Source organism: Coregonus lavaretus (assembly GCF_964263955.1).
Source record: "Coregonus lavaretus genome assembly, chromosome: 20".
Lineage (NCBI taxonomy): Eukaryota > Metazoa > Chordata > Actinopteri > Salmoniformes > Salmonidae > Coregonus > Coregonus lavaretus.
Window position 1 is genome coordinate 28,815,267 of NC_140007.1, and position 27,719 is coordinate 28,842,985.

Sequence of the window (27,719 nt, forward strand, 5' to 3'; positions counted from 1 at the left end):
TTATTGTTGCTAGAAACAGCTGGTTTTTAATGGAATATCTACATAGGCGTACAGAGGCCCATTATCAGCAACCATCAGGCCTGTGTTCCAATATTTTTTTTTTATTTGAGTCATTTAGCAGACACTCTTATTTACATTTTAGTCATTTAGCAGAAACTCTTATCCAGAGCGACTTACAGTTAGTGAGTGCATAAATGTTTTCATACTGGTCCCCCGTGGGAATCAAACCCACAACCCTGGCGTTGCAAGTGCCATGCTCTACCAACTGAGCTACACGGGACTAATCCAAGTTTATGATTTTGATCATTAGAAAAAAAGTTATATGGTAGTATTACATGTGGGCTGAGATTTGACTTGAGGTATGGAATCACGTCATAAATTATTTGAGATTTTCATGCATTGTCTTATTGAAAAAACACTGTTTTTCCGAGGATACGTTTTTAATCGTGACATTCTCTCAATGTGTGAGAACAATTGACTTTCACTGCTAGACTCACCTGAAGATATGCAATGCAAATACATGCTAATATCGCCCTCAGTGTTGGATCAAGCTGTATCTGTGCTAGTGAGGATCTAAGAATATATATAATACTGCTCTTGCGTTGAGCAACAATTAAAGACGAGTTGTTCTCACTCTGAAACATTAAGTTAATTCACATCTCAAAGAACAGCTCGGAATGCTGCTTATTCTATCCCATCAGCGGCTATTCTTTAAACCATTGCAGTAGAAAATGTCAGTTGCCTGGGGAATAGAAGGAAAATCAGGCGGGGGCAAGAGATTCTGGATACAAAAGAGATCTATATTCTCTTAAGCACAATGCCTCCCAGGCAGTTCATTACAGGTCAGATTTAATCATATGTTTCAAATGAAACTGCCATTGCCCCGCACGCAAGAAAGTGGCATTTCAATGGCTTACTTTCCAGATACCTAAAACAGATTAAGGTAAGGATTAAGTGTAAATCCTCAATGGAACCAACGATCCATTTAGATTTCAGAGAATAGGAATGATCTCAAACAAAGTGAATCAATCAGCAAGTCCAATTTGGCATAAGCAGAGGCAGGAGCTGATTTTGTCATCTCTTAGCACTAATTGCACTTTTCCATTGGCTCCCATCCCTTTATGTGGTAAACAAGTGTATTATTTTATCTGAAGTGATTCATTAATCACAAATGACATTTTTGTTTAAATCTCAGAGCATCCTCAACCTTCATTTGTGATAATTTGCATGTTTAACTCAAGTAATAATTCAATCTGTAATGAGATAATTAATCACAGTTGACAGTACACAAATTAATGATTGCCATTCCTTAACAAATGGAATATCACCCCCAGGTATCCAGCAGTGTGTAGATACTTTCACAAAAGGGAAGAAACAATAGGTGCCAGGCTACATCATACATTCAATTCCTCCCTGGCATTTGCATTTTTTGTTATGGCAAAGTATGAAAAATGAGATACCTATTTGTTACAAAGAGTGGTAAATGAAATGGAAACAGCCCACTCAGCCAAAATAGGAAATCAATTCATATCCTGTATTGCCTGTCTGTTCTTTCCGTTATGAGACACAGTGATACATGCAATCTCAAACAATGTAGTGTCACTGTCTCACATTGTGTGTGTGTGTATGCGTTTGTGTGTGTGCATGTGTGTGTGTGTTTAAATGGATGGGAAAGGCTGATCTGCACATCCCTTTTTGGTTGTGATGGATGTTTCTCATCCCATGCAGAGGGCTGTCACCATGTTTCCAAGAGTCAATAACATTTCAGCTACTATGTATATGTATTCATCACGTGTGCATCAGTCTGTACATACAGTAGGTGTTCATTCCTCCATCCATGTGTTCTTTAAGTTCTCACAGCCTACCATGGCGCCAAATGGATTCCATCATTCTCTGGTAATGGCTACATGCTGGGTAGGCAACGCCTCTAAATCAACCTGCTGGTTAGTGAACACTGAACAATCACATAGCTAAGACTTACAGTTCAGTTATCTAACCAAAAAGACAGTAAGACTACTGCATACAACAGTTTACTACCTGAGCAGGTCCAGGATGAAGACCCTACACCATCTGCTCAGTATCTGTAACAATACATCATGCCCAACCCACATGAAAAAATACTACATTTCACTATAGAATACTACAGTACTTACTATAGAATTCTATAGTAAACTGTAGTATACTGTAGAATACTATACTACGCACTGTAGTATCCCTTGATCATGTGTAGTACTTACTACATAATGTTGTAGTATACTATAGAATACTATAGTAAATACTACAGTATAATCCACACAAAAAAACGTTCTACTATAGTTAACTGTAAATACTACAGCATACTAAAGTTAATAATACAGTAAAGTCAGCAAAGACACTACAGTGAATACTATAGTATTTATAACATAGTATACTATAGTATTTTTTCATATTGGTACTCCCTTTATGCACTCACACAGCTACAGTATGCATATTCATGGCCCAATACTTACTTTCATGAAATATAGGATAAGTTAGCATAGTATTGATTAGTAAGACCCTTCACCATTATGCTACTACATCTGTCATCTCCCATATCCTGTGAAAACGCTTGTCACAGATCTGAAGCTGAGCAGCATGGGTGTCATCTACTGAACAGGGAAGAGGAAGCGCTGTTTTGTTCAGACACAATAAAAAATATGTTGGCATCAGTCTCCTACGTCGTCGCTATTGGTCATAGTAATTATTCCACTTGGCTCAGGTTACCCAGTTGTCTTATGCTGTGGGATATGATGCTACGGAGCGGAAATAGACTGACTGTCTTCCAAACCTGTTGTAAAGCTGTTTTTTTCGCCATCCTGGAGTGAGCTGGAAGATCAGCTTATTCAGGCATGACTTGCTTAGTGATGCTTTTTGTAATGTGAGTGTTCTCATCTACTCAGTGAATAGTATGGTGATATACAGTATTTACGCAGGTGATCCTAAATGGTGCAATACACAGTGGTGAATAACTGACATTTCAATGGCTCTTAAGATGGGATAAGAGCTACTCACACAGACACAGTAGAGGTAGCCTAGTGCGGTGTGATGACTAACATCAAACAGTACCTGAGCTGACAGTGCCTCACAAATCACTTGATGTAATACTCTAATATATAACCATTCTGTCGTTGTATATGTGGCAATTACTGTATATCACCTGAAATACCATGTGAGAGGGTATATGTCATATTAAGGAGGCTAGCAACAAATTTCGAAGTTCATTGTCAGAGATATTCATTTCTTAAACTTTTAATTAAAAAATGAATAGCTCATAACATTCACCACTCAGTTGTCATCACCCAGTTAACACTGCAATGGGCTTTAGAGAAAAGTACACAATAAATGTCAGAGATAGGTATAAAATAAAGAGATTCCCTATACTTGGGCATTTTACATTTTCACAACTCTATAAGTGGAAACGGCGGTGTCCCTTTTAAAATGATGCGGTGTAAAACCGGTTCTCAAGTCCTCAGCTTTCCAGGCAGAACACCTATTAATTATAGACTCCAAGCCAAGAGCTGCAAATGATCCTGTTAGAGGGACTTGTCCCCTTTGGGTCCCCAGGCCTTATCGTTCTCCCCAAGCCTCACCATATTCATCATAGTTAAACACAATGAAAATACCATAGTGTGGTTTTTCATAGGACTTAATGGATTGGTTCCAGTAGTTCACAGGATTATACAGTAGTAATAGCAGTTACTTTATTGTCCCAGATGGGGAAATTGGTTTGGGCATACAGTCAGTATAGGGTCAAGCCAAAGAGTCTACTGGTAGAAGTAGAATTATTCTGTGATTCAGCATTATAACCAGGATGGACAACACCGGTAGCACAGACTGGAGCACAGATGTCTCAGGGTCTCTGGTCACGCGCTTCCTGCTGGAGGAGTTTGTATTAACATTCCTCTCATACCCTGAGACAGAGGAAACAAGGCATTTTATGACCAAGCTATTGCTGCTTGGAGGATTGCAAAAATGACACGAGAGAGAAATATATTTTGTTCATGTTCCTGTGGAGAGGACTTGCGGGTCGGTTGGGTCAGTTTTACATTTGGCAGAATTTGTCTCATTCTTTTTTACGATTAATTTATGTTGATGATGCAGTTAGGAAGCAAGGTGGGACATATCATCAACCATAGAAGCCATCTATACCATTATTTGAAGGCTAATACTTTTTAAACACTAGTTGACACTTCAGGGCCACTGTAGAACAACTCTCTTCTCCTTCCTCTCAAAAGCATCCCTCACTGTGTGTCAGCCAAACACCAGGTGATGGGAGACCTTGAATCGCACCCAGTAGCTACCTCTCCTTGGAGGCTTCTTAATTTATTGGAGGAGTTTGCTCCGTGTCTGAAGGTGTCTGAAGTTTCCATCGTGTGTAACCTGAGCCTGAGGACTGAGGAGACTGAGGAGGCTGCAGCGTGTGGTGTTCAGCTCTGCAGGGACACTCTGAGCCGACTGAGAGCAGATGGACTTGCCGTGACAGTGTTTGCCAATAACTGAACCTGACAGACAGGTATGAATCCCCCTGCGCACCACTAACAATCCAGCCCATGTTCAACTGCAGCCCCCTACTGGGAGATTGGCAGCCTGAGGGATTAAGTGAAACTGTTGTTGTGTCGTCATGGTACAGGGTTTGTGGGGGCGTCTACCACCACAAAGAGAGCCACAGACATAGCCTTCCCTGGGTATTAGGCTCAGACGGTCATTTTACCACATCTCATATTAAGGATATATAGTTACAGTCAGAAAGCACTATCTGGAACAGCAGTAAAGCACAATTCATTGGATAGACAGCCACCTGGAAGACTGGTCGCTAACTTCACCAGTCTCAGACATCCATATCAAATAGACATTAATCACTTCAAGTCATAAACCTGTACTATTTGTTTCGCTGCCTGGCTGGCAAATGCACAGTCAAACAAACAGACTTGACTGAAATATTCACCAAGCAAAATAGTTTCAGTGCCAGCCATAATGCTTCAGATTTTTCTTTGCCAGCCACACAGTTCAGATGTATACTATTTCTGTAGGCTTCTAATGAACATCATTACTTCTGCATTGATGTTGTGCCAAATGAACTCAAAAGCAAGCGATTTTAACATTAGAACTGCATAAAAAAATCTGCTTGAGACTCCATCGCTGTAATTAAGCATTTCTCCCACAAGCCCATTAGAAATCAAATAGATGGGGAGGGATGAGAGAGGGTTGAGGGGTGAGGGGTAAGGGGGTTCATTCCAGAATTGCCTTTCCCTCAATTTTCTGGTCACGTTCATAACAAATCTGTGGGAAATGTCAATTTTCAGCGAAGGAGATCAGGTTTAGGTCAGTGGACACCTGGCTATTGAGGGCAAAAATCTTTGCTGATTTAGTCCTAGAGAAAGTGGATAAGGAGTTTGGCCAGGTCTTACAACAGCTGCCATTTAAGCGGCAGGTAGCCTAAATGTTAGCACGTTGGGCCAGTACCCAAAAGGTTGCTGGTTCAAATGCCCGAACCGGCAACCTGAAAAAATGTCCCCCTGAGTACTACTATGGCTGACCCTGTAAAACAACATGCAGTATTTTACTGCACCTATCCGGTGTATGTGACAATATGCCTTTATTCTTGAAATTCTGGTGATGTAACAATATGAGAGTGCCTCCGACAATTCCCTATGAAATTACCCGCTGTAAACAAGCAAAACTGAGCGTTTCTATTGTATTTGGGATAATGTGTATCCAAATCTGTACTGTGTTGTTGTGTCAACAAATTATATATCTGCTTTCACTTCATAGGTTGTGAAAACTATCAGAAATAAACAGTACAATGAGGAAGCATACATTTTCACTTAGCAACGGCTACGGAGGACAAAGTAGCGCTCTCGGAACGTTCAGACAGAAACCACGTTGGCCCAACTCTCTCTATATACAGTGAGGGAAAAAAAGTATTTGATCCCCTGCTGATTTTGTACGTTTGCCCACTGACAAAGACATGATCAGTCTATAATTTTAATGGTAGGCTTATTTGAACAGTGAGAGACCAGAAAAACGCAGGTCAAAAATGTTATAAATTGATTTTCATTTTAATGAGGGAAATAAGTATTTGACCCCTCTGCAAAACATGACTTAGTACTTGGTGGCAAAACCCTTGTTGGCATTCACAGAGGTCAGACGTTTCTTGTAGTTGGCCACCAGGTTTGCACACATCTCAGGAGGGATTTTGTTCCAGTCCTCTTTGCAGATCTTCTCCAAGTCATTAAGGTTTCGAGGCTGACGTTCGGCAACTCGAACCTTCAGCTCCCTCCACAGATTTTCTATGGGATTAAGGTCTGGAGACTGGCTAGGCCACTCCAGGACCTTAATGTGCTTCTTCTTGAGCCACTCCTTTGTTGCCTTGGCCGTGTGGTTTGGGTCATTGTCATGCTGTAATACCCATCCACAACCCATTTTCAATGCCCTGGCTGAGGGATGCCCTGGCTTGATGCAGTGAAGTTGCCCTGTCCCCTTAGCAGAAACACACCCCCAAAGCATAATGTTTCCACCTCCATGTTTGACGGTGGGGATGGGGTGTTCTTCGGGTCATAGGCAGCATTCCTCCTCCTCCAAACACGGCGAGTTGAGTTGATGCCAAAGTGCTCAATTTTGGTCTCGTCTGACCACAACACTTTCACCCAGTTCTCCTCTGAATCATTCAGATGTTAATTGGCAAACTTCAGACGGCCCTGTATATGTGCTTTCTTGAGCAGGGGAACCTTGCGTGTGCTGCAGGATTTCAGTCCTTCACGGCGTAGTGTGTTACCAACTGTTTTCTTGGTGACTATGGTCCCAGCTGCCTTGAGATCATTGACAAGATCCTCCCGTGTAGTTCTGGGCTGATTCCTCACCGTTTTCATGATCATTGCAACTCCACGAGGTGAGATCTTGCATGGAGCCCCAGGCCGAGGGAGATTGACAGTTATTTTGTGTTTCTTCCATTTGCGAATAATCGCACCAACTGTTTTCACCTTCTCACCAAGCTGCTTGGCGATGGTCTTGTAGCCCATTCCAGCCTTGTGTAGGTCTACAATCTTGTCCCTAACATCCTCAGAGAGCTCTTTGGTCTTGGCCATGGTGGAGAGTTTGGAATCTGATTGATTGATTGCTTCTTTGGACAGGTGTTTTTTGTACAGGTAACAAGCTGAGATTAGGAGCACTCCCTTTAAGAGTGTGCTCCTAATCTCAGCTTGTTACCTGTTTAAAAGACACCTGGGAGCCAGAAATCTTTCTGATTACGAGGGGGTCAAATACTTATTTCCCTCATTAAAATGCAAATCAATTTAGAATTTTTTTTACATGTGTTTTTCTGGATGTTTTTGTTGTTATTCTGTCTCTCACTGTTCAAATAAACCTGCCATTAAAATTATAGACTGATCATTTCTTTGTCAGTGGACAAACGTACAAAATCAGCAGGGGATCAAATACTTTTTTCCCTCACTGTAGGACTCTGCTTTTAGGTATCTCTCCTTGATCTTGATAGAATTCCAAGCCACATTGGTACACCTGGCAGTGCCTATGGTTTTAGATGGAAAGGCGTTCTCTGGGCTGTATGTGTGCATGGTGCAATATTCTATCCAAGCAAATGTTTCTCTAGTTTGTCTAAACTGATGTTCTCTCATTGGTCAGAGAGGAGCTTGGCTGGGGAGTTTAATTCCTTCAGTCAAAGTGTGGAAGTGTCTGTGTTCTATGAGAACATCAGGCTTCAGTACTATCACTGTACTCCAGAGAGGGAGAGAGAGAGAGAGATATCTAACAAACGAAAAACATGATAAGCTCAGCCTGTCCTGCTTCTTGACAGGATGCTGAAATGTTGTGATTGTTACAGGAGGAAAAATCAATCAGGTGAGAAATGAAACATTACACATAGTCCCTGAATATCTACAGCCATTTTATTTGGCTGATATATTTCCCAGGGTTGTCATGGTAACACCACCATACATTGCTTGAAGAATAAACAAAAACATGTATATCCCTCTTCCCTCTTCCCTCTTCAACATTTAGCAAATAACAGCATTTAGCTTAATGTCATTGTTTTACCCTGTAATCATAATGTTAGATAACTGGTTCCACCTACAACTCTTATAGGGAGTCCATTTGCTATTACCGGATTTATGAAGCACCCCAAAACTTTAATGCTATGTTTCATAGTCTTGGTAATACTTAATTTTGATAGTCCCATAAATCTTTACACTAGCAAAGTTTTCTGCCAATTTCTCCAAGCTTGAGCTAAGAACTGTTATTTTATAGAGGAACAATGGAAGCGAGGCTTGCAGGTAGACTGATGCGTGATGTCAGCAGGTATCCTGGTTTATGTGTGTTCTGTGTTTAGACAAGGTCCCCTGGGAGGAAAGCCTGAGTGATCCTTGTGGGTGGCACTGCAACCCCACCATGTGTGACAGGAACAGTCCATTGTCTTTTCTGATATACTATTGTATATTTATTTCCTTTCTTTCAAAGGAACATAAAAGCACAGGTGAAAACACACTAGGATAGGAAAAATAATTGTGCAGTACAATGCAATCACATCCTTTGCAACTTGAGAGAGAAGCTCTGTTGGATGTAGGTGAACGTCTTTGATGAGTTAAATGCAAGTGAAATAGTGAATATTAAAGCGCTCTAAAGTAAGATATTGTTAGCAGCTTCCAAACACAGTTTAGCAGCCCATTTAATGATGTTCAGTTAGGAGGCAGAGCAGAACACAGATAGAGGTTTCTCCATGACTTCAAAGCCAGAACACTTATTTTCCTTTCAAATGAGACAGGAAACAGTTTCACTTAGCCTCAAACTAGACAAAAGTGGAGCAAAGTTTGGGAGGTGAAGTGTGAGGACAGTGTTCCTTGAATCTGTGTCCTGTAGGATAGTACCTCTGTCATCCTCTGCCCCCTCCATCGCAGCCAGCTGTTAAAGTCTGGTGACCTCTGTTGGTTCCTAGGGAGCCCTCTGGACATGTGCCATAGACCACAGACATGACTGACGTCGAAGTGTCCCCATGAGCTTTCCAATTATGAGAGACACAGAGTGCCCAGAGAGACACACAGTGGCTTTTTCAGGCTGCAAGGACGGTTTGGCCTGCTGTGGACTATGGACCATTCCTATCAGACTCATCTTATGTTCTATCATCAGTCATTACACATCAAGCACATCCACCTACATGGTATTCTGCTCACATAAGACGAGTTGTGACACATATTTGCGCTAACATTCCAAGGAGTAAGATGATGTCTCTCATTTTTTTAAAGGGATAAAACTATACTTAAATAGTGACTTACTTTCCAGGTGTCACTCAAAATGATAGGCTCTACTGCAGTGCTGTTGTTAATTTACATAATTTAACCACTACATCCGTGTGGGTGGAGGAGTAGGGGGCGGGAGGAAGACTGACGTTGGTGTTAGGGGCTGCAGGCACTGGGCACAGCTTGTGAACACACTAGTGGCAGGATCAATGGGAGCTGCAGCTGAACACATCAAAGCCAACCACAGTGTGAGGCAGGGAGAGGAGAGGAGAGGAGAGAAGGGAAGGAGGATAGTGCTACAGCAGTCAGACCAGACCAGACCACAGAGGAATACTGTACTGTAGTTACAGGATTCGGGCAGGTTAACTCTACTCCTGTATTGCAGCCTCTGATCTACAGACATAGCGAAATGCATCAGTTCATTCTAGAACATCGTACACAGAGCTGAACTCACCACCACTCACCCTGTTTCAAATAAATGATTCAGGATGGACAGTGGCTATTACAGTTCAGTGTGAACAGACTCATAGTGGTACTGTAGCCTCAGTGTACAAAGATGGGACTTCTGTTTGGGATTTTTAGAATATTTATATAAATATCAGTAGCTATTACTGATACTGGCAGTGTTCGAATACCCATACTAGCGTACAACATACTTAAACTGCATACTATGTGCTCATTGTCACATACTATTTACAGTGTCTTGCAAAAGTATTCATCCCCCTTGGCATATTTCCTATTTTGTTGCATTACAACCTGTAATTTAAATGCTTTTTATTTGGATTTCATGTCATGGACATACAAAAAATAGTGAAAGGAAAAAAATAACTTGTTTCAAAAAATTCAACAAAATAAATAAGGAAAAAGTGGTGCGTGCATATGTATTCACCCCCTTTGCTCTAAAGCCCCTAAATAAGATCTGGTGGAACCAATTTCCTTCAGAAGTCACATAATTAGTTAAATAAAGTCCACCAGTGTGCAATCTAAGTGTCACTTGATCTGTCACATTATCTCAGTATATATACACCTGTTCTGAAAGGCCCCAGTCTGCAACACCACTAAGCAAGGGGCACCCTCAAGCAAGCAGCACCATGAAGACCAAGGAGCTCTCCAAACAGGTCAGGGACAAAGTTGTGGAGAAGTACAGAACAGGGTTGGGTTATAAGAAAACATCCCACGGAGCACCAATAAATCCATTATTAAAAAATGGAAAGAATATGGCACCACAACAAATCTGTCAAGAGAGGGCCGCCCACCAAAACTCACGGACCAGGCAAGGAGGGCATTAATCAGAGAGGCAAAGAGACCAAAGATAACCCAGAAGGAGCTGCAAAGCTCCAGAGCGGAGAATGGAGTATCTGTCCATAGGACCACTTTCAGCCATACACTCCACAGAGCTGGGCTTTACGGAAGAGTGGCCAGAAAAAAGCCATTGCTTAAAGAAAAAAATAAGCAAACATGTTTGGTGTTTGCCAAAAGGCATGTGGGAGACTCCACAAACATATGGAAGAAGGTACTCTGGTCAGATGAGACAAAAATGTAGCTTTTTGGCCATCAAGGAAAACGCTATGTCTGGTGCAAACCCAACACCTCTCATCACCCCGAGAACACCAACACCAGCATGGTGGTGGCAGCATCATGCTGTGGGGATGTTTTTCATCGGCAGGGACTGGGAAACTGGTCAGAATTGAAGGAATGATGGATGGCGCTAAATACAGGGAAATTCTTGAGGGAAACCTGTTTCAGTCTTCCAGAGATTTGAGACTGGGATGGAGGTTCACCTTCCAGAAGGACAATGACCCTAAGCATACTGCTAAAGCAACACTTGAGTGGTTGAAGGGGAAACATTTAAATGTCTTGGAATGGCCTAGTCAAAGCCCAGACCTCAATCCAATTGAGAATCTGTGGTATGACTTAAAGATTGCTGTACACCAGCGGAACCTATCCAACTTGAAGGAGCTGGAGCAGTTTTGCCTTGAAGAATAGGCAAAAATCCCAGTGGCTAGATGTGCCAAGCTTATAGAGACATACCCCAAGAGACTTGCAGCTGTAATTGCTGCTAAAGGTGGCTCTACAAAGTATTGACTTTGAGGGGGTGAATAGTTATGCACGCTCAAGTTTTCATTTTTTTTGTCTTATTTGTTGTTTGTTTCACAATAAAAACTATTTTGCATCTTCAAAGTGGTAGGCATGTTGTGTAAATCAAATGATACAAGCCCCCAAAAAATCCATTTTAATTCCAGGTTGTAAGGCAACAAGAGGGGTGAATACTTTCGCAAGCCACTGTAACACGTATCGGTTAGTAAAAAGCATGCTGTATGCCACAGCCGCTAGGTAGTAGTGACTCCTGACTGGCTGAGTAGGTGGGGCGGGGCCAAGTGCGGGGGGATTTTTCCAAATTCAACAGACATGAATCGCATTAACCAGCCTGATAATAACTCATTTCCAATAAGATGAATTTCTTTAAACTCTGAATAGAATAGGAATGGAGTTATAGGCCTACTCAGGCTGGTTATAGGCAGACTATCACATTCGACCTATACCTTAGCCCATCTAGCCCATATATCCTATGTAAAAAGGACTGAAGACAGAAACAGATCATTTGGTTCCATTTCAACATATTTATTAGTGAAACCAAAGTGCTGTAACATACACTATATATACAAAAGTATGTGGACACCCCTTCCAATTAGTGGATTCAGCTATTTCCGACTCACACACGTTGCTGACAGGTGTATAAAATTGAGCATATAGCCATGCAATCTCCATAGACAAACATTGGCAGTAGAAAGGCCTTACTGAAGAGCTCAGGGACTTTCAACGTGTCAAATCAAATCAAATCAAGCATAATTTATAGAGCACATTTCAGACTAAGCAATGCAACATAATGTGCTTTAAAGGAAAAAACTAATAAAAAACAAATAAAATAAAAGCTGAAATATTTACTACACAACAATCATAAGTTAAAAAACAAAGAATGACACAAACTGAATAACTAAAAAGCACCCTAAGGAAAAGCAAAGCTAAAAAAAATTAAGATCTCTTTTAAGTATGTCCACAGTTTCGCCCCTCCTCAGGTTCTCTGGCAGGCTATTCCAGAGGCTGGGGGCATGGTAACTAAAGGCTGCCTCTCCATGCCTCTTGGTCATAGGCTTTGGGATAGTTCAAAGGCCAGTGCCAGAGGACCTGAGGGACCTACTGGGTACATAACTTAAAAGAATGTCTGACATGTATTGGGGTGCACAATCGTGGATTGATTTAAAAACCAAAAGAAGAATCTTAAAATTAATTCTAAAACTCACTCCTTATAACCGGTGTAATGTGTGCTCTCCGTCTGGTCTTGGTCAGTATCCATGCTGCAGCATTCTATATGTTTTGCAGTTGACCAATGGCTTTCTTGGGTAGACCAGAGTGGTGTAATGTTCGCCGCCATTGGACTCTGGAGCAGTGGCAACGCGTTCTCTGGAGTGATGAATCACACTTCACCATCTGGTAGTCCAATGGAAGAATCTGGGTTTGGCGGATGCCAGGAGAAAGCTACCTGCCCCAATGCCTAGTGCCAACTGTAAAGTTAGGTGGAGAAGGAATAATGGTCTGAGGCTGTTTTTGATGGTTCGGTCTAGGCCCCTTAGTTCCAGTGAAGGGAAATCTTAACACTACAGCATACAATGACGTTCTAGACGATTCTGTGCTTCCAACTTTGTGGCAACAGTTTGGGGAAGGCCCTTTCCTGTTTCAGCATGACAATGCCCCTGTGCACAAAGCGAGGTCCATGCAGAAATGGTTTATCGAGATCGGTGTGGAAGAACTTGACTGGCCTGCACAGAGCCCTGACCTCAACCCCATCAAACAACTTTAGCATGAATTGGAACGCCGACTGCGAGCCAGGCCTAATCGCCCAATATCAGTGCCTGACCTCACTAATGCTCTTGTGGCTGAATGGAAGCAAGTCCTTGCAGCAATGTCCCGACATCTAGTGGAAAGCCTTCCCAGAAGCGTGGAGGCTGTTATATCAGCAAAGTGGGACAAACTCCATATTAATGCCCATGATTTTGGAATGAGATGTTCGACGAGCAGGTGTCTACATACTTTTGGTCATGTAGTGTATATAAATTAAATCAAATAGCCTAGTACACATACCAAGCTTTTCAAATGCTCAAATCCAAAGGCTATTGCACAGAAAATCATGGTCAGGTGCATAGCAAATTCAGAACCGGTGGACAGCAACATAATAAACTAAAGCACTGATCATTGGGAACGAGATCAGAATGACTGCTAAGGCTTGATCCATGAATTAAATAATTAAATAGGTAGCCTAGCCTACAAAACTAAAACAATCCATATGTTCAAATCAAAATGTCTGATTAACATGACATAAATAACTCAGCCACATCCCGAGTCCCTGGTGATGATACATTCAGAAATCAAAAGATGGTTTAGTATTTAGTTTAAAAGCTCTGAAGAAGGCCAAGAGAGTAATAAATACTTTTCAATGAGGAGACAGATAGCCACTTTGGGTAAAAAAAAAATGTAGACAAAGATGTAGACTACGACGCAATAGGCTATTCATGATAATTTTAAGGAGAACGAAAATGATTTAGCACCACTGCAGCAGTAGCGGTGAGTGGGGAAAATCCCTGAGGAAGCCAAGCCAGTAAAAAAGCCATATTACATTTACATTACATTTACATTACATTTACGTCATTTAGCAGACGCTCTTATCAAGAGCGACTTACAAGCTGGTGCATTCACCTTATAACCAGTGGGATAACCACTTTATTTTTTTTATTTTTTTTGGGGGGGGGGGGGGGTGGGTTGGGGTAAGGGGGGGGGTAGAAGGATTACTTTATCCTATCCCAGGTATTCCTTAAAGAGGTGGGGTTTCAAATGTCTCCGGAAGGTGGTGAGTGACTCTGCTGTCCTGGCGTCGTGAGGGAGCTTGTTCCACCATTGGGGTGCCAGAGCAGCGAACAGTTTTGACTGGGCTGAGCGGGAACTATGCTTCCGCAGAGGTAGGGGAGCCAGCAGGTGTAGGGACTGATCAGAGCCTGAAGGTACGTAGGTGCCGTTCCCCTATTACAACCTATCTTGTGATAATTGCGTTATTTGCTCTATAACCCATTAGATAATACGCCACCATGATATACAATAAGGCTGTGACAACAAAAAGACAACAGTCACAGAGTGGTGGAAAAATTCAAGTCCAAATATTGCATGTAACAAACAGTTATATCATCTGCAGCATGGTCATGCAAGTTCATGTTTTTGACAGTTTACTAAACAACTACTGATTTAGAACCACGCAAGTCAGCTCAAATACAGCAGGAGCACTGCCTCCGCTATTCCAGCGCCATTTAAACTTTAACATTTAAACATCCACAAATCTACAAGGCTATACAGCGCATTCGGAAAGTATTCAGACCCCTTTACTTTTTCCACATTTTGTTATGCCTTATTCTAAAATGGATTAAATTGTTTTTCCCCCTCGTTCAATCTACACACAATACCCCATAATAACAAAGTGAAAACAGGTTTTTTGAAATTGTTGCAAATATATGAAAAAAAGTATTCAGACCCTTTGCTATGAGATTCGAAATTGAGCTCAGGTGCATCCTGTTTCCATTGATCATCCTTGAGATGTTTCTACAACTTGATTGGAGTCCACCTGTGGTAAATTCAATTGATTGGACATGATTTGGAAAGGCACACACCTGTCTATATAAGGTCCCACAGTTGAGAGTGCATGTCAAAGAAACAACCAAGCCATAAGGTCGAAGGAATTGTCCGTAGAGCTCCGAGACAGGATTGTGTCGAGGCATAGATCTGGGGAAGGGTACCAAAAAATGTCTGCAGCATTTAAGGTCCCCAAGAACACAGTGGCCTCCATCATTCTTAAATGGAAGAAGTTTGGAACCAACAAGACTCCGCCTAGAGCTGGCTGCCCGGCCAAACTGAGCAATCGGGGGAGAAGGGCCTTGGTCAGGGAGGTGACCAAGAACCCAATGGTCACTCTGACATATCTCTAGAGTTCCTCTGTGGAGTAGGGAAAACCTTCCAGAAGGACAACCATCTCTGCAGCACTCCACCAATCAGGCCTTTATGGTAGATTGGCCAGACGGAAGCCACTCCTCAGTAAAAGGCACATGACAGCCCGTTTGGAGTTTGCCAAAAGGCACCTACAGACTCTCAGACCATGAGAAACAAGATTCTCTGGTCTGATGAAACCAAGATTGAACTCTTTGGCCTGAATACCAAGCGTCACGTCTGGAGGAAACCTGGCACCATCCCATGCTGTGGCGATGATTTTCAGTGGCAGGGAATGGGAGACTAGTCAGGCTTGAGGGAAAGATGAATGGAGCAAAGTACAGAGAGATCCTTGATGAAAACCTGCTCCAGAGTGCTCAGTACCTCAGACTGGGGCAAAGGTTCACCTTCCAACAGGACAACGACTTGATTTTCCCTTACAAAAAATGTATCAACCTTCCACATAATTCACATTTCCTGTTGTTGCAGGATTATTTCCTACTGTAGCAAACTTGCTCAAATTAAGATCCTACATTTAGCCTGATGATACAATTTCAAACCACTGAGTCTTCCATGGTCTTCATTGTGATGTAAGTCTATGGGTTTTCACTGTCTAGTAGTGAATCTGTCCTCTAACTGTCCACTGGTGTAATTTATAACCTACAGGGAATTGGGGGCAATCAAAAATGCATCAGCATAAAAAATGTGTCTCCATATTTTATGTTGTAGCATGAAACACATTATTGTACAGCGGCATAAAATCTGCTCAGTTAACTCCCAAAGTGTGCAGGGAAGAGGCTATAATAAGAGTCCATTGACAACCATAAAAGTTGGAGTTTCATTCAAAAACGCAATATATCCATATTAAGAAATGTTTGCAAATGAGCTTTTTGTTTAAAGAATTTATGAAAGAGGTTGGTGTGATTTTTCACCATCTAATCATGGCATGGGGTTGTTCAATGACAGACATGTATTTGGTTGAAATCTATCACTTGATGGTTTCATTTCAGAGAGACAAACAATCATATTTTGTTGCAAAATGCTATGTATTCGCTTCACTCTCAGAGAAATAAGTAGTACTGCAAGGTTTTACACAGTCAAATGTGACAAATAATTACATTTCTAACTATGCAAATGAATAATTTGTGACATGAATATTTTAAATACACAGAATTCCATTCCAGCTAAACAATGGATATATAGCGTTTAGCGACAAATCCAATTTAAATACACATATAAAATCTATAAATAAAAAATCTGAGAAAAGTAATATATTACAGACACAGGTAAATGTATCCATAAGAATTCATTTCTGATGAAAAAACACAAATGTGAAAAATGTCTATATAGAGTTTTGGAAATAAACTTCTCACTTGAGCAAGCAGGACTAGAGATTACTTATCAAGTGGAAAAAGTCTGCAGCGCTTGAGGCTGTATTTAAGACTTCTGCACTGACACCTACTACAGTACGTTCAGCACAGTGAATCAAGAGCTATCATTACAGTATATTTTGGCACAGGCACAAAAACAAATATATGGAAACCATTTGACTTATCAGTGAACAAAAGGAAATATAGGACTAGTTGACTTCATCAGGACGGTAAAATAGTGGACCCTACGGTCTTGTCAGTGGGGTGAGAACCATCAAGAGTCATGCAGTTTTAGGTTTCAAAATGGTGGTATTTATTTACAGGTGCAGAACATGAAGATGGATCCAAAATATATACAAGATGTTGACGAACACTGAAATAGACTTCACGTCTGGAGGAAACCTGGCACCATTCCTACGTTGAAGCATGGTGGTGGCAGCATCATGCTGTGGGGATGTTTTTCAGCGGCACGGACTGGGAGACTAGTCAGGGTTGAGGGAAAGATGAACGGAGCAAAGTACAGAGAGATCCTTGATGAAAACCTGCTCCAGAGTGCTCAGGACCTCAGACTGGGGTGAAGGTTCACCTTCCAACAGACAACAACCCAAAGCACACAGCCAAGACAACGCAGGAGTGGCTTCGGGACAAGTCTCTGAATGTCTTTGATTGGCCCAGCCAGAGCTTGGACTTGAACCCTGAAAATAGATGTACAGCGACGCTCCCCATCCAAGCTGACAGAGCTTTAGAGTATCTCCCCAAATCCAGGTGTGCCAGGCTTGTAGCGTCATACCCAAGAAGACTCGAGGCTGTAATCGCTGCCAAAGGTGTTTCAACAAAGTACTGAGTAAAGGGTCTGAATATGTATGTAAATGTAATATTTCCGTTAATTTTTTATTTATATATTCTTTCAGACATTTCTAAAAAACCTGTTTTTGCTTTGTCATTATGGGGTATTGTGTGTAGATTGATGAGAGAAAAACAAACAATTTAATCAATTTTAGAATAAGTCTGTAACGTAAATGTGGAAAAACTTTCAGAATGCATTGTACTGTACATTAACACCATATTCTTGTTCTCTCCACTAATAAAAATGATATATGCTGCCCTTGTGAATGCCGGGAAAACACAAGACTGCCTTGTCAAGTTACTTTAAAGGGGGACTGAACTTCCTGATTTAGCCTCGGTTTCAATTCTCCTCATTAGGAAGTGCAACTGAGAACGAGATTTGGGACTTGGAGGCGTGCTTTGATGTGAGAGTCTCTTGTGTGTGTTCGAACGTGGGAAGTGTTTGTACTTTCACTCTGACAAAACAGTACACAGTTAGTCACTCACCCTTCTAGATAACTTGAAACAGTCTTACCAGGTCTTGTGTCTTGAAGTCGCCTAGACTAGCTAGCAAGCTAGCCATCTTCTTTCACCAATTAGCTTCAGCCGGCCGATGTGCAACCGTGGCAAAATTGGTTTGACTTTGGATAGCCTATACAGTGGGGAAAAAAAGTATTTAGTCAGCCACCAATTGTGCAAGTTCTCCCACTTAAAAAGATGAGAGAGGCCTGTAACTTTCATCATAGGTACACATCAACTATGACAGACAAATTGAGGAAAAAAAATCCAGAAAATCACATTGTAGGATTTTTAATGAATTTATTTGCAAATTATGGTGGAAAATAAGTATTTGGTCACCTACAAACAAGCAAGATTTCTAGCTCTCACAGACCTGTAACTTCTTCTTTAAGAGGCTCCTCTGTCCTCCACTCGTTACCTATATTAATGGCACCTGTTTGAACTTGTTATCAGTATAAAAGACACCTGTCCACAACCTCAAACAGTCACACTCCAAACTCCACTATGGCCAAGACCAAAGAGCTGTCAAAGGACACCAGAAACAAAATTGTAGACCTGCACCAGGCTGGGAAGACTGAATCTGCAATAGGTAAGCAGCTTGGTTTGAAGAAATCAACTGTGGGAGCAATTATTAGGAAATGGAAGACATACAAGACCACTGATAATCTCCCTTGATCTGGGGCTCCACGCAAGATCTCACCCAGTGGGGTCAAAATGATCACAAGAACGGTGAGCAAAAATCCCAGAACCACACTGGGGGAGCTAGTGAATGACCTGCAGAGAGCTGGGACCAAAGTAACAAAGCCTACCATCAGTAACACACTACGCCGTCAGGGACTCAAATCCTGCAGTGCCAGACGTGTCCCCCTGCTTAAGCCAGTACATGTCCAGGCCCATCTGAAGTTTGCTAGAGTGCATTTGGATGATCCAGAAGAGGATTGGGAGAATGTCATATGGTCAGATGAAACCAAAATAGAACTTTTTGGTAAAAACTCAACTCGTCGTGTTTGGAGGACAAAGAATGCTGAGTTGCATCCAAAGAACACCATACCTACTGTGAAGCATGGGGGTGGAAACATCATGCTTTGGGGCTGTTTTTCTGCAAAGGGACCAGGACGACTGATCCGTGTAAAGGAAAGAATGAATGGGGCCATGTATCGTGAGATTTTGAGTGAAAACCTCCTTCCATCAGCAATGGCATTGAAGATGAAACGTGGCTGGGTCTTTCAGCATGACAATGATCCCAAACACACCGCCCGGGCAACGAAGGAGTGGCTTCGTAAGAAGCATTTCAAGGTCCTGGAGTGGCCTAGCCAGTCTCCAGATCTCAACCCCATCGAAAATCTTTGGAGGGAGTTGAAAGTCTGTTTTGCCCAGTGACAGCCCCAAAACATCACTGCTCTAGAGGAGATCTGCATGGAGGAATGGGCCAAAATACCAGCAACAGTGTGTGAAAACCTTGTGAAGACTTACAGAAAATGTTTGACCTGTGTCATTGCCAACAAAGGGTATATAACATAGTATTGAGAAACTTTTGTTATTGACCAAATACTTATTTTCCACCATAATTTGCAAATAAATTCATTAAAAATCCTACAATGTTATTTTCTGGAGAAAAAAAAATCTAATTTTGTCTGTCATAGTTGACGTGTACCTATGATGAAAATTACAGGCCTCTCTCATCTTTTTAAGTGGGAGAACTTGCACAATTGGTGGCTGACTAAATACTTTTTTTCCCCACTGTATGTGGGGCTAGTTAGCAACGGTCAATAAATTACAACAATGTAAATTAGGATCGGGACGATAGCAGTATTGTACATGGAACCCATGTGTTTGATGTATTTGATACCATTTCACTAATTCCACACCAGCCATTACCACGAGCCTGTCCTCCCCAATTAAGGTGCCACCAACATCCTGTGGTGTAAACTGGAAGTGCAGTATGTGCTCACACCATGTTCTCTTGTTCCCTCTCTCTCCTCAGATCCCCCAGGTGAGCTATGCCTCCACGGCTCCGGAGCTGAGTGATAACACGCGCTATGACTTCTTCTCCCGTGTCGTGCCCCCGGACACCTACCAGGCACAGGCAATGGTGGACATAGTCAAAGCCATGCGCTGGAATTACGTCTCCACAGTAGCATCAGAGGGTAACTATGGAGAAAGCGGTGTGGACGCCTTCATACAGAAGTCCCGCGAAGACGGTGAGTCATCTCCATCTCTCCTGAACATTATTTTCACTGTTTTAGAGAAATATGATGTATGATTGGCTCCTTCAATCAGGAACCTATTATGGCATCACATGGCTTCACAAATTGGTCAGGTATGGAATCTTACAGATGTTTTGGATCGCTAACCTGATAACCTGTCTGGTAAATGAGGTAGATTTGTATTGATGGGGGAAATATGCTTTTAAGTGGCAGTGTTAAAGTTCTGTAGTTTATGGGCATGAAAAAGCTACATTTAGTTATATGGATACACCAAAATACTCTGGATACATTCAGTAACATGACAAGACTATTCCTGTAAAATGTGGGGTAAGTGCAACATAAGACAAAACAATTACAAGGTTTTGAGTGAGAGGACTAACTGGTGTCTCCAAGTGACCAGACACCTCTCCAAAGTGTGCACTGTTCCTAAGCAATTTCAATGCACTTTTATGACTCAAAGAAGAGTCATCAACTATAAGGTACTTTTTTGATCTCTTCTAGCTGTGCCGTTGAGGAATTAGAGCTATCACACTTGTTGTTTTGTTTGGAACACAACCCTGCATCCCCGCCATCACACAATTACAGTTGTTGTTTACGCAATACAATAACTTCCCATTTAAAATCACAATCTGGGTCAGGTGGGCATGATTTGAAAGCTAGTTCTATTGCCAACATGGCTGGTTAAGTTATAAAATACGATCTTGCAGTGTTAAGCTTTCACAAGGCAATTCAGAGAAACAGATCGAATTTTTTTGTGAGCATAGAAAGGAGTCATGAGTGCATTCAGGTGCGTGTGCCTTGGTGAATTTTCTTCACAATAAACAAACATAGGCTCATTCTGTTCAGAACAACCCAGGGTATGACGACATGTCATCTTGTAACTGTACATTAAACATAGTGATCATAAACATTGACACAGTATATCACATGAGTTTTATGATTTGGAAATGTGCACATTTGGACTCACGGGTGTTTGGCTTGCTTGTATGACATCAAAGCAGCATTTATTATAATCCTCAATGTCTCATCTATCAAAATACATTGAGTAATCTTGATTTACAGTATTTCCCTCACTCAGACAACAAAACATTTGCAAAAGCTGCCCAATTACCGGGAGGGACGGGGGCAACTTCTTGTCATGTGCAGTGTTCAAGTTCAGAACGGCTGTCAGTCAAAACCAATACAGTGAAGCGCCGAGCCAGAGCTCTGATGTCATGTATAGCATGTTACTGTACAGCTACTACTTTCCAACTTAGGTGCTTATTAGTGCCTAAATCTGCCATTTTCAACCCGTATATGGGTATGTGTGTAAAGGGCTACCATAGATGCCATGTTTGTGTGTGTTAAGCCTAGTGTTGCACTCCAATTTACCTAAGAGCCACTGGATTGAAAGCGCAATCAATTGTTTGCTTCTAAAGGATTCCATCTCTATGCAATGCAAACACTAACATAGATTGAATGGCACTTGATCCTTTATGTGTATATGCAGATGTCATGATGAGAGACAGTCCTTGAATAAAACACTCTGTTCAAGGAACAGAACCAAACAAATCAGGGGAACTCATTGGAAATTACAATTTAGCTTTTGAGTGGTTTTATCTCTGCAGTATTATTTGACTCAACGGCCTGCATCTGCTTTGGAGGTGCTCAGGTATGGCATTATGCCACTTTAGCTGTGTCTCCTTAGGAAGAGAGGTCGGTAGTTTTCAGGGGAGTTCAAATTGTTATGACCAAGCAGAATTCAAATGAAAGGAAATGACAGTCATAAAAGATCTGTTCCATTTGAGCATTCCATCCACAGATCAAACAACACCTGTTAGATGTAATAGTAATGTCCATTATGGACCAAAGAAATAGGACAATGCTGAATCAATGGAATCCAGTCATGAATTATGAGGAAAATGAGATAGTCATATTGTTGTTGGCTATACTATCATCCATCATTCACATCATACCGTATGAGAATCCTTTTACTGTCACATTCTCATCAACCAAATACAGAATAGTTTATCTGACAGTTGACAGCGTAACATATAACATTACCCAGCCCGGTAACACTTTATTTTATGGGTACATAATAAACCATTTATAAGGCATTTATCAAGTGTGTGTTCACCATGGATTAATCATTACTCCCACATTTATAAACCATTTACTAATCATTCATCAAGTATTTTTGCAGCCCCTAATCTAAAGTGAGCCCTTTATAAATACATAATAAAAATTTTTTTGTGATCAGTGTAATTTCTCACAAAAAGATGGGCATGCCATTGGTAGACATTCAAGCAGTACCTGGTAAAAGAATAAGCACACAACACAGAATATTTAAGGAAATATATATACATTTGTGAAGAACTAGATTAATAAATGGTGAGCAAACTGTTTGTAAATGCCTTAAAAATAGTTTATAAATGCCTTATAAATGGTTTATTACGACCCTTAAAATAAAGTGTTACCATAGTTTTAACTATGCTTTGTGGAAAGTTCAATTTTTCCCGGGGGAGCAAATAGTTACTTTGGTGGTGACTACAACTATTTGAATACAGATGACATAAAATGACTACTTTTTAAAACTGTTTGAATACAGGTCTCAGAAAGTGACTACTTTTTAAAAACCATTTGAATACAGATCTGAGAAAGCAACTATTTAAAATAAATCGAAATTAGATCTCAGGAAGTGATTACTTTTCTGAAACTATTGGATTGGCAGCCTTCAACTAATGGCAGGGCTGTATCTGGAACAGCATGTTGAAGATAAAATGAGAATGAATAGAGCACACACAATCTCCTATACTATTACAATCTATCTAACAGTCATATTGGATCTACACAATACATTTATACCTAAACATTTTGTAAATGTCCATTCTTCTGAATATCCATTGCCCCAGGTGTACATAATCAAGTCAAACCAATGTACCAATAATAGTTTTTACAGATAAGAATAAATAAGTTGTGATGCTCAACTACTGTATGACTCTTTCAACATGCCACTGACAAGGTCAAAGGCTGCAACTAATGTTACAGTGAGGGAAAAACATATTTGATCCCCTGCTGATTTTGTACGTTTGCCCACTGACAAAGACATGATCAGTCTATAATTTTAATGGTAGGTTTATTTGAACAGTGAGAGACAGAATAACAACAAAATAATCCAGAAAAACACATGTCAAAAATGTTAGGAATTGATTTGCATTTTAATGAGGGAAATAAGTATTTGACCCCTCTGCAAAACATGACTTAGTACTTGGTGGCAAAACCCTTGTTGGCAATCACAGAGGTCAGATGTTTCTTGTAGTTGGCCACCAGGTTTGCACACATCTCAGGAGGGATTTGTCCCACTCCTCTTTGCAGATCTTCTCCAAGTCATTAAGGTTTCGAGCCTGACGTTTGGCAACTCGAACCTTCAGCTCCCTCCACAGATTTTCTATGGGATTAAGGTCTGGAGACTGGTTCGGCCACTCCAGGACCTTAATGTGCTTCTTCTTGAGCCACTCCTTTGTTGCCTTGGCCGTGTGTTTTGGGTCATTGTCATGCTGGAATACCCATACACAACCCATTTTCAATGCCCTGGCTGAGGGAAGGAGGTTCTCACCCAAGATTTGACGGTACATGGCCCCGTCCATCATCCCTTTGATGCGGTGAAGTCCTGTCCCCTTAGCAGAAAAACACCCCCAAAGCATAACGTTTCCACCTCCATGTTTGACGGTGGGGATGGTGTTCTTGGGGTCATAGGCAGCATTCCTCCTCCTCCAAACACGGCGAGTTGAGTTGATGCCAAAGAGCTCGATTTTGGTCTCGTCTGACCACAACACTTTCACCAAGTCCTCTGAATCATTCAGATGTTCATTGGCAAACTTCAGACGGGCCTGTATATGTGCTTTCTTCAGCAGGGGGACCATGCGGGCGCTGCAGGATTTCAGTCCTTCACGGCATAATGTGTTACCAATCGTTTTCTTGGTGACTATGGTCCCAGCTGCCTTGAGATCATTGACAAGATCCTCCCATGTAGTTCTGGGCTGATTCCTCACCGTTCTCATGATCATTACAACTCCACGAGGTGAGATCTTGCATGGAGCCCCAGGCCGAGGGAGATTGACAGTTATTTTGTGTTTCTTCCGTTTGCAAATAATCGCACCAACAGTTGTCACCTTCTCACCAAGCTGCTTAGCGATGGTCTTGTAGCCCATTCCAGCCTTGTGTAGGTCTACAATCTTGTCCCTGACATCCTTGGAGAGCTCTTTGGTCTTGGCCATGGTGGAGAGTTTGGAATCTGATTGATTGATTGCTTCTGTGGACAGGTGTATTTTATACAGGTAACAAACTGAGATTAGGAGCACTCCCTTTAAGAGTGTGTTCCTAATCTCAGCTCGTTACCTGTATAAAAGACATCTGGGAGCCAGAAATCTTTCTGATTGAGAGGGGGTCAAATACTTATTTCCCTCAATAAAATGCAAATCAATTTATAGCATTTTTGACATGCGTTTTTCTGGATTTTTTTGTTGTTATTCTGTCTCTCACTGTTCAAATAAACCTACCATTAAAATTATAGACTGATCATTTCTTTGTCAGTGGGCAAACGTACAAAATCAGCAGGGGATCAAATACTTTTTTCCCTCACTGTATGATACCTGAATATACTGCAGAGTAATTCAAAGCTATTTGCAAACATTGCAAACAGCAAGTTGGATGCTTAGCAAAAACAACTTCAAACCTCTTTGTCTATCTGAGGGTAAGTGTTCTTGTCTCAAACACACACTACACCATCTTTAAAGGGATAGTTTACTTAGAATACAAACTAACATGATTTTCCACCTACCTTGGCTGTAGTTGAGTCAAGAAGGCAGTTTTGGGATATTTTGTTTCCTTTCTACACTTACTAGCCGTATTTTGTTACTCTTAGCATTATCAGTAACATTTAACATTAAACTGTTCTTGTGCCTGTGTAATAAAACTGTATTTACTTTCGAAGCAACATTTTATTAGCATGTTAGGTTACATAATACTTTGGTTATTGCATTTTTATTGCATAGCAATAAGCTGAGAGTTTTTGCAACTACTGTACACAAGGACTAGTGACTGTTCCTCATTCCACTTATGTAAGTACTACATTATTATGCAATTACAAAGCAATTTCCAAAGTCCTATGTAACAACAATGTTACAATTGTAATAATCATAAAGTTACTACACATGTATAAGAATTTGATATCAAGTGTTACTGTACTACCTTGTGTTGGTCATTTTGAAGTCGGCATACGTGATCTACTCTAATGTTAAGGGGATTCCATGTCCCTCATGTATTTAATTAAAGGCTATAGGCTATATTAAGATTCATGTCTAAGAGCCCTCTAAACCAGGTGCTTATGATCATATATTTAGACTAATTCAATTAGCTGTTGTAGTTTTTGGTTCCTTATCAAATATCAAATACATATATTTTTTATTTTTTTATAATTTTCTGAGCGATATTGAAAATACTTTCAAATAATATTTGTTTTTCTGAAACCTGTATTTGAATATCAAAGAAAATAGTTAGTTGAAACTCTATATAAACTACAGTAAATTCGACTACCTCGAGTATTTGGTATTTTCAAATAAACTACAAAATACAACTATTTTCTGCCCAGGTCTGGAAGGTGTTCTCACATTGCAGTAGTACAGCCATGCCTGGGACATTGTAAGGAATGACTGATTCTGTTTCTTTTTGTTTGCTGGCAAGGAGCTTTAGCCATTCAGCTCTGTCTCCCTGGCCTCAAATCTGCCACAGGTTGATGGGTATTTGGCAGCTTAATCTTAAAATAAGTGGATACTGATTTGTAATGTAATGCGCATGAATAATTAAAATATGGGCAGGCAAAACAGGTCAGTGCTTCTGAATGAATTAGCCATGATGATGAATTAATATCTTAATAGAAAACAGGTATTTATTTATTCACATTTTCCATAGAGGATAATTGTTTTTTGTACGTCGTACCCCATGTGCACAATTTACCTGTTCGTGTGTGCACGTGTGTGTATTTTGTCATTATTATGACTCCGATTCATGTGCTGATGAAGCTTGTGCTGCTGACACCATGTCCTTTGTCAGCTTCCGAGTGTCAGTGTCCTGAAATGGGCCACATACTTTCAGCTTTCTGGCTAAACCAAAGCAATTTTTCCAATGGGATTGGAAAGGTGTTGAGGAAGTGAAAAAAATTGCTAAAAAGTGAGCAAGCAAGTGAGAACTGAGAGGGAGTAGTAGAAGTGAGCATGTCTGCCATGGAACTACAGTGGGCGTAGCACAGCGTTGGGAATACAGTCAGCCTTGAGCAGGGAGCAGACCACACACGCTCAGCTTGACCTCTGACCCCCGCTGGGGCTGAATGTAATCACTACCGACATGCCTACCGCTCTCTGTGCCACTGCATCACTTTCCTCTGCCAGCGCCAAGCTTCAGCCCATCATACTGTACCGTAACTATCTCTGGAGAGATACCGGTGGCAGAGGGAGCGGAGGAGTGTCCCTGCAGAGCTCTCCTGCTTCCCGGCTCAGCCCTGTGGAGTAGGAGTTAATATGAGGAGTGTTCAGCCGGCTCGGCGATTTATAGTTGGAGCCCCTAGGTGGAGAGCACCATGGGGAGCCTCCAGAAAGGGAGTTCCAAATATAGGCTACCATAGATTAGCCAGGATAGAGCTAATTTTTTGCAGGCCAAGCTCAGTTCAACTGAAGCAGCAACTTCCAAACCCACTTCATTTCACCGATAGACAGACACAATGGTAGGTTAATGTACTGTAGCTTTTCAAGCATCTCTGCCTGAAAGTAAAAACACCATCTAGCTGCCAAGCCAACCTGCTGAACCGCCATTATTGCTTGGCTTCTTATTCACTGTGGTAACAGGAAGCAATCCAGCACATCTATGAATACCCATCAAACCATGACATGTCCAATTAGCATTCCTCTCACCCAGCCCTGTTGTGAGCACTCAACTTCAAAAGGTTCTTGCACTCCAAGTCTCCATGCGCCAGACCATTACACCCTGCACTTTAATGATACAGAGAGCAGGGCCCTTTTCACTGATCCTTATAACAACCCAAACTACACTGTATGTAGGATGTTATATTGAAGTCAGCATACTCTGGACTTGTCATTGTACTCAGAGTACACTGATACTGTAAATCATATTTCAAGATATGTTGGTCCAACTCAAGGTGTCCAAAAATTTTTATCCCCCCCTCCCCCATGTGAAAAATATTTTCACATGATCCTCCCCTTGTACTGTAAAAATAAATTGCACACTCTCCCCCCTCATAAAATCACATTTTTATTTATTTATTACAACCATAAATAGCTGTAGCAACCCTGTGTTTATAAACACGGATATTGATTTGACCACTTCAGCATGGTTTTGTGGCACAGTCAATGCCACGCAGGGCTAACGGGCCATAAGGTTGAGGGTTCGCTGACCACCACAGACGAGCTCACTCTCCCTGCCTGTATGATTACACAACAATCAGAGCCGGCTGAAGACAA

The 27,719-nt window shown here is 41.3% G+C and overlaps 1 protein-coding gene across 1 annotated transcript in view; it reads left to right on the plus strand.

Moving 5' to 3' along the window:
• LOC311148366 (metabotropic glutamate receptor 4-like) overlaps window positions 1-27,719 on the plus strand; it is a gene marked incomplete at both ends in the record, with an annotated part of 274,215 nt that overhangs the window by 75,206 nt on the left and 171,290 nt on the right. Inside the window, one exon of the mRNA XM_084185315.1 lies at window positions 19,986-20,202. Within this exon, the coding sequence (XP_084041441.1) occupies window positions 19,986-20,202 (217 nt within the window). The remainder of the gene's footprint in view (window positions 1-19,985; window positions 20,203-27,719) is intronic.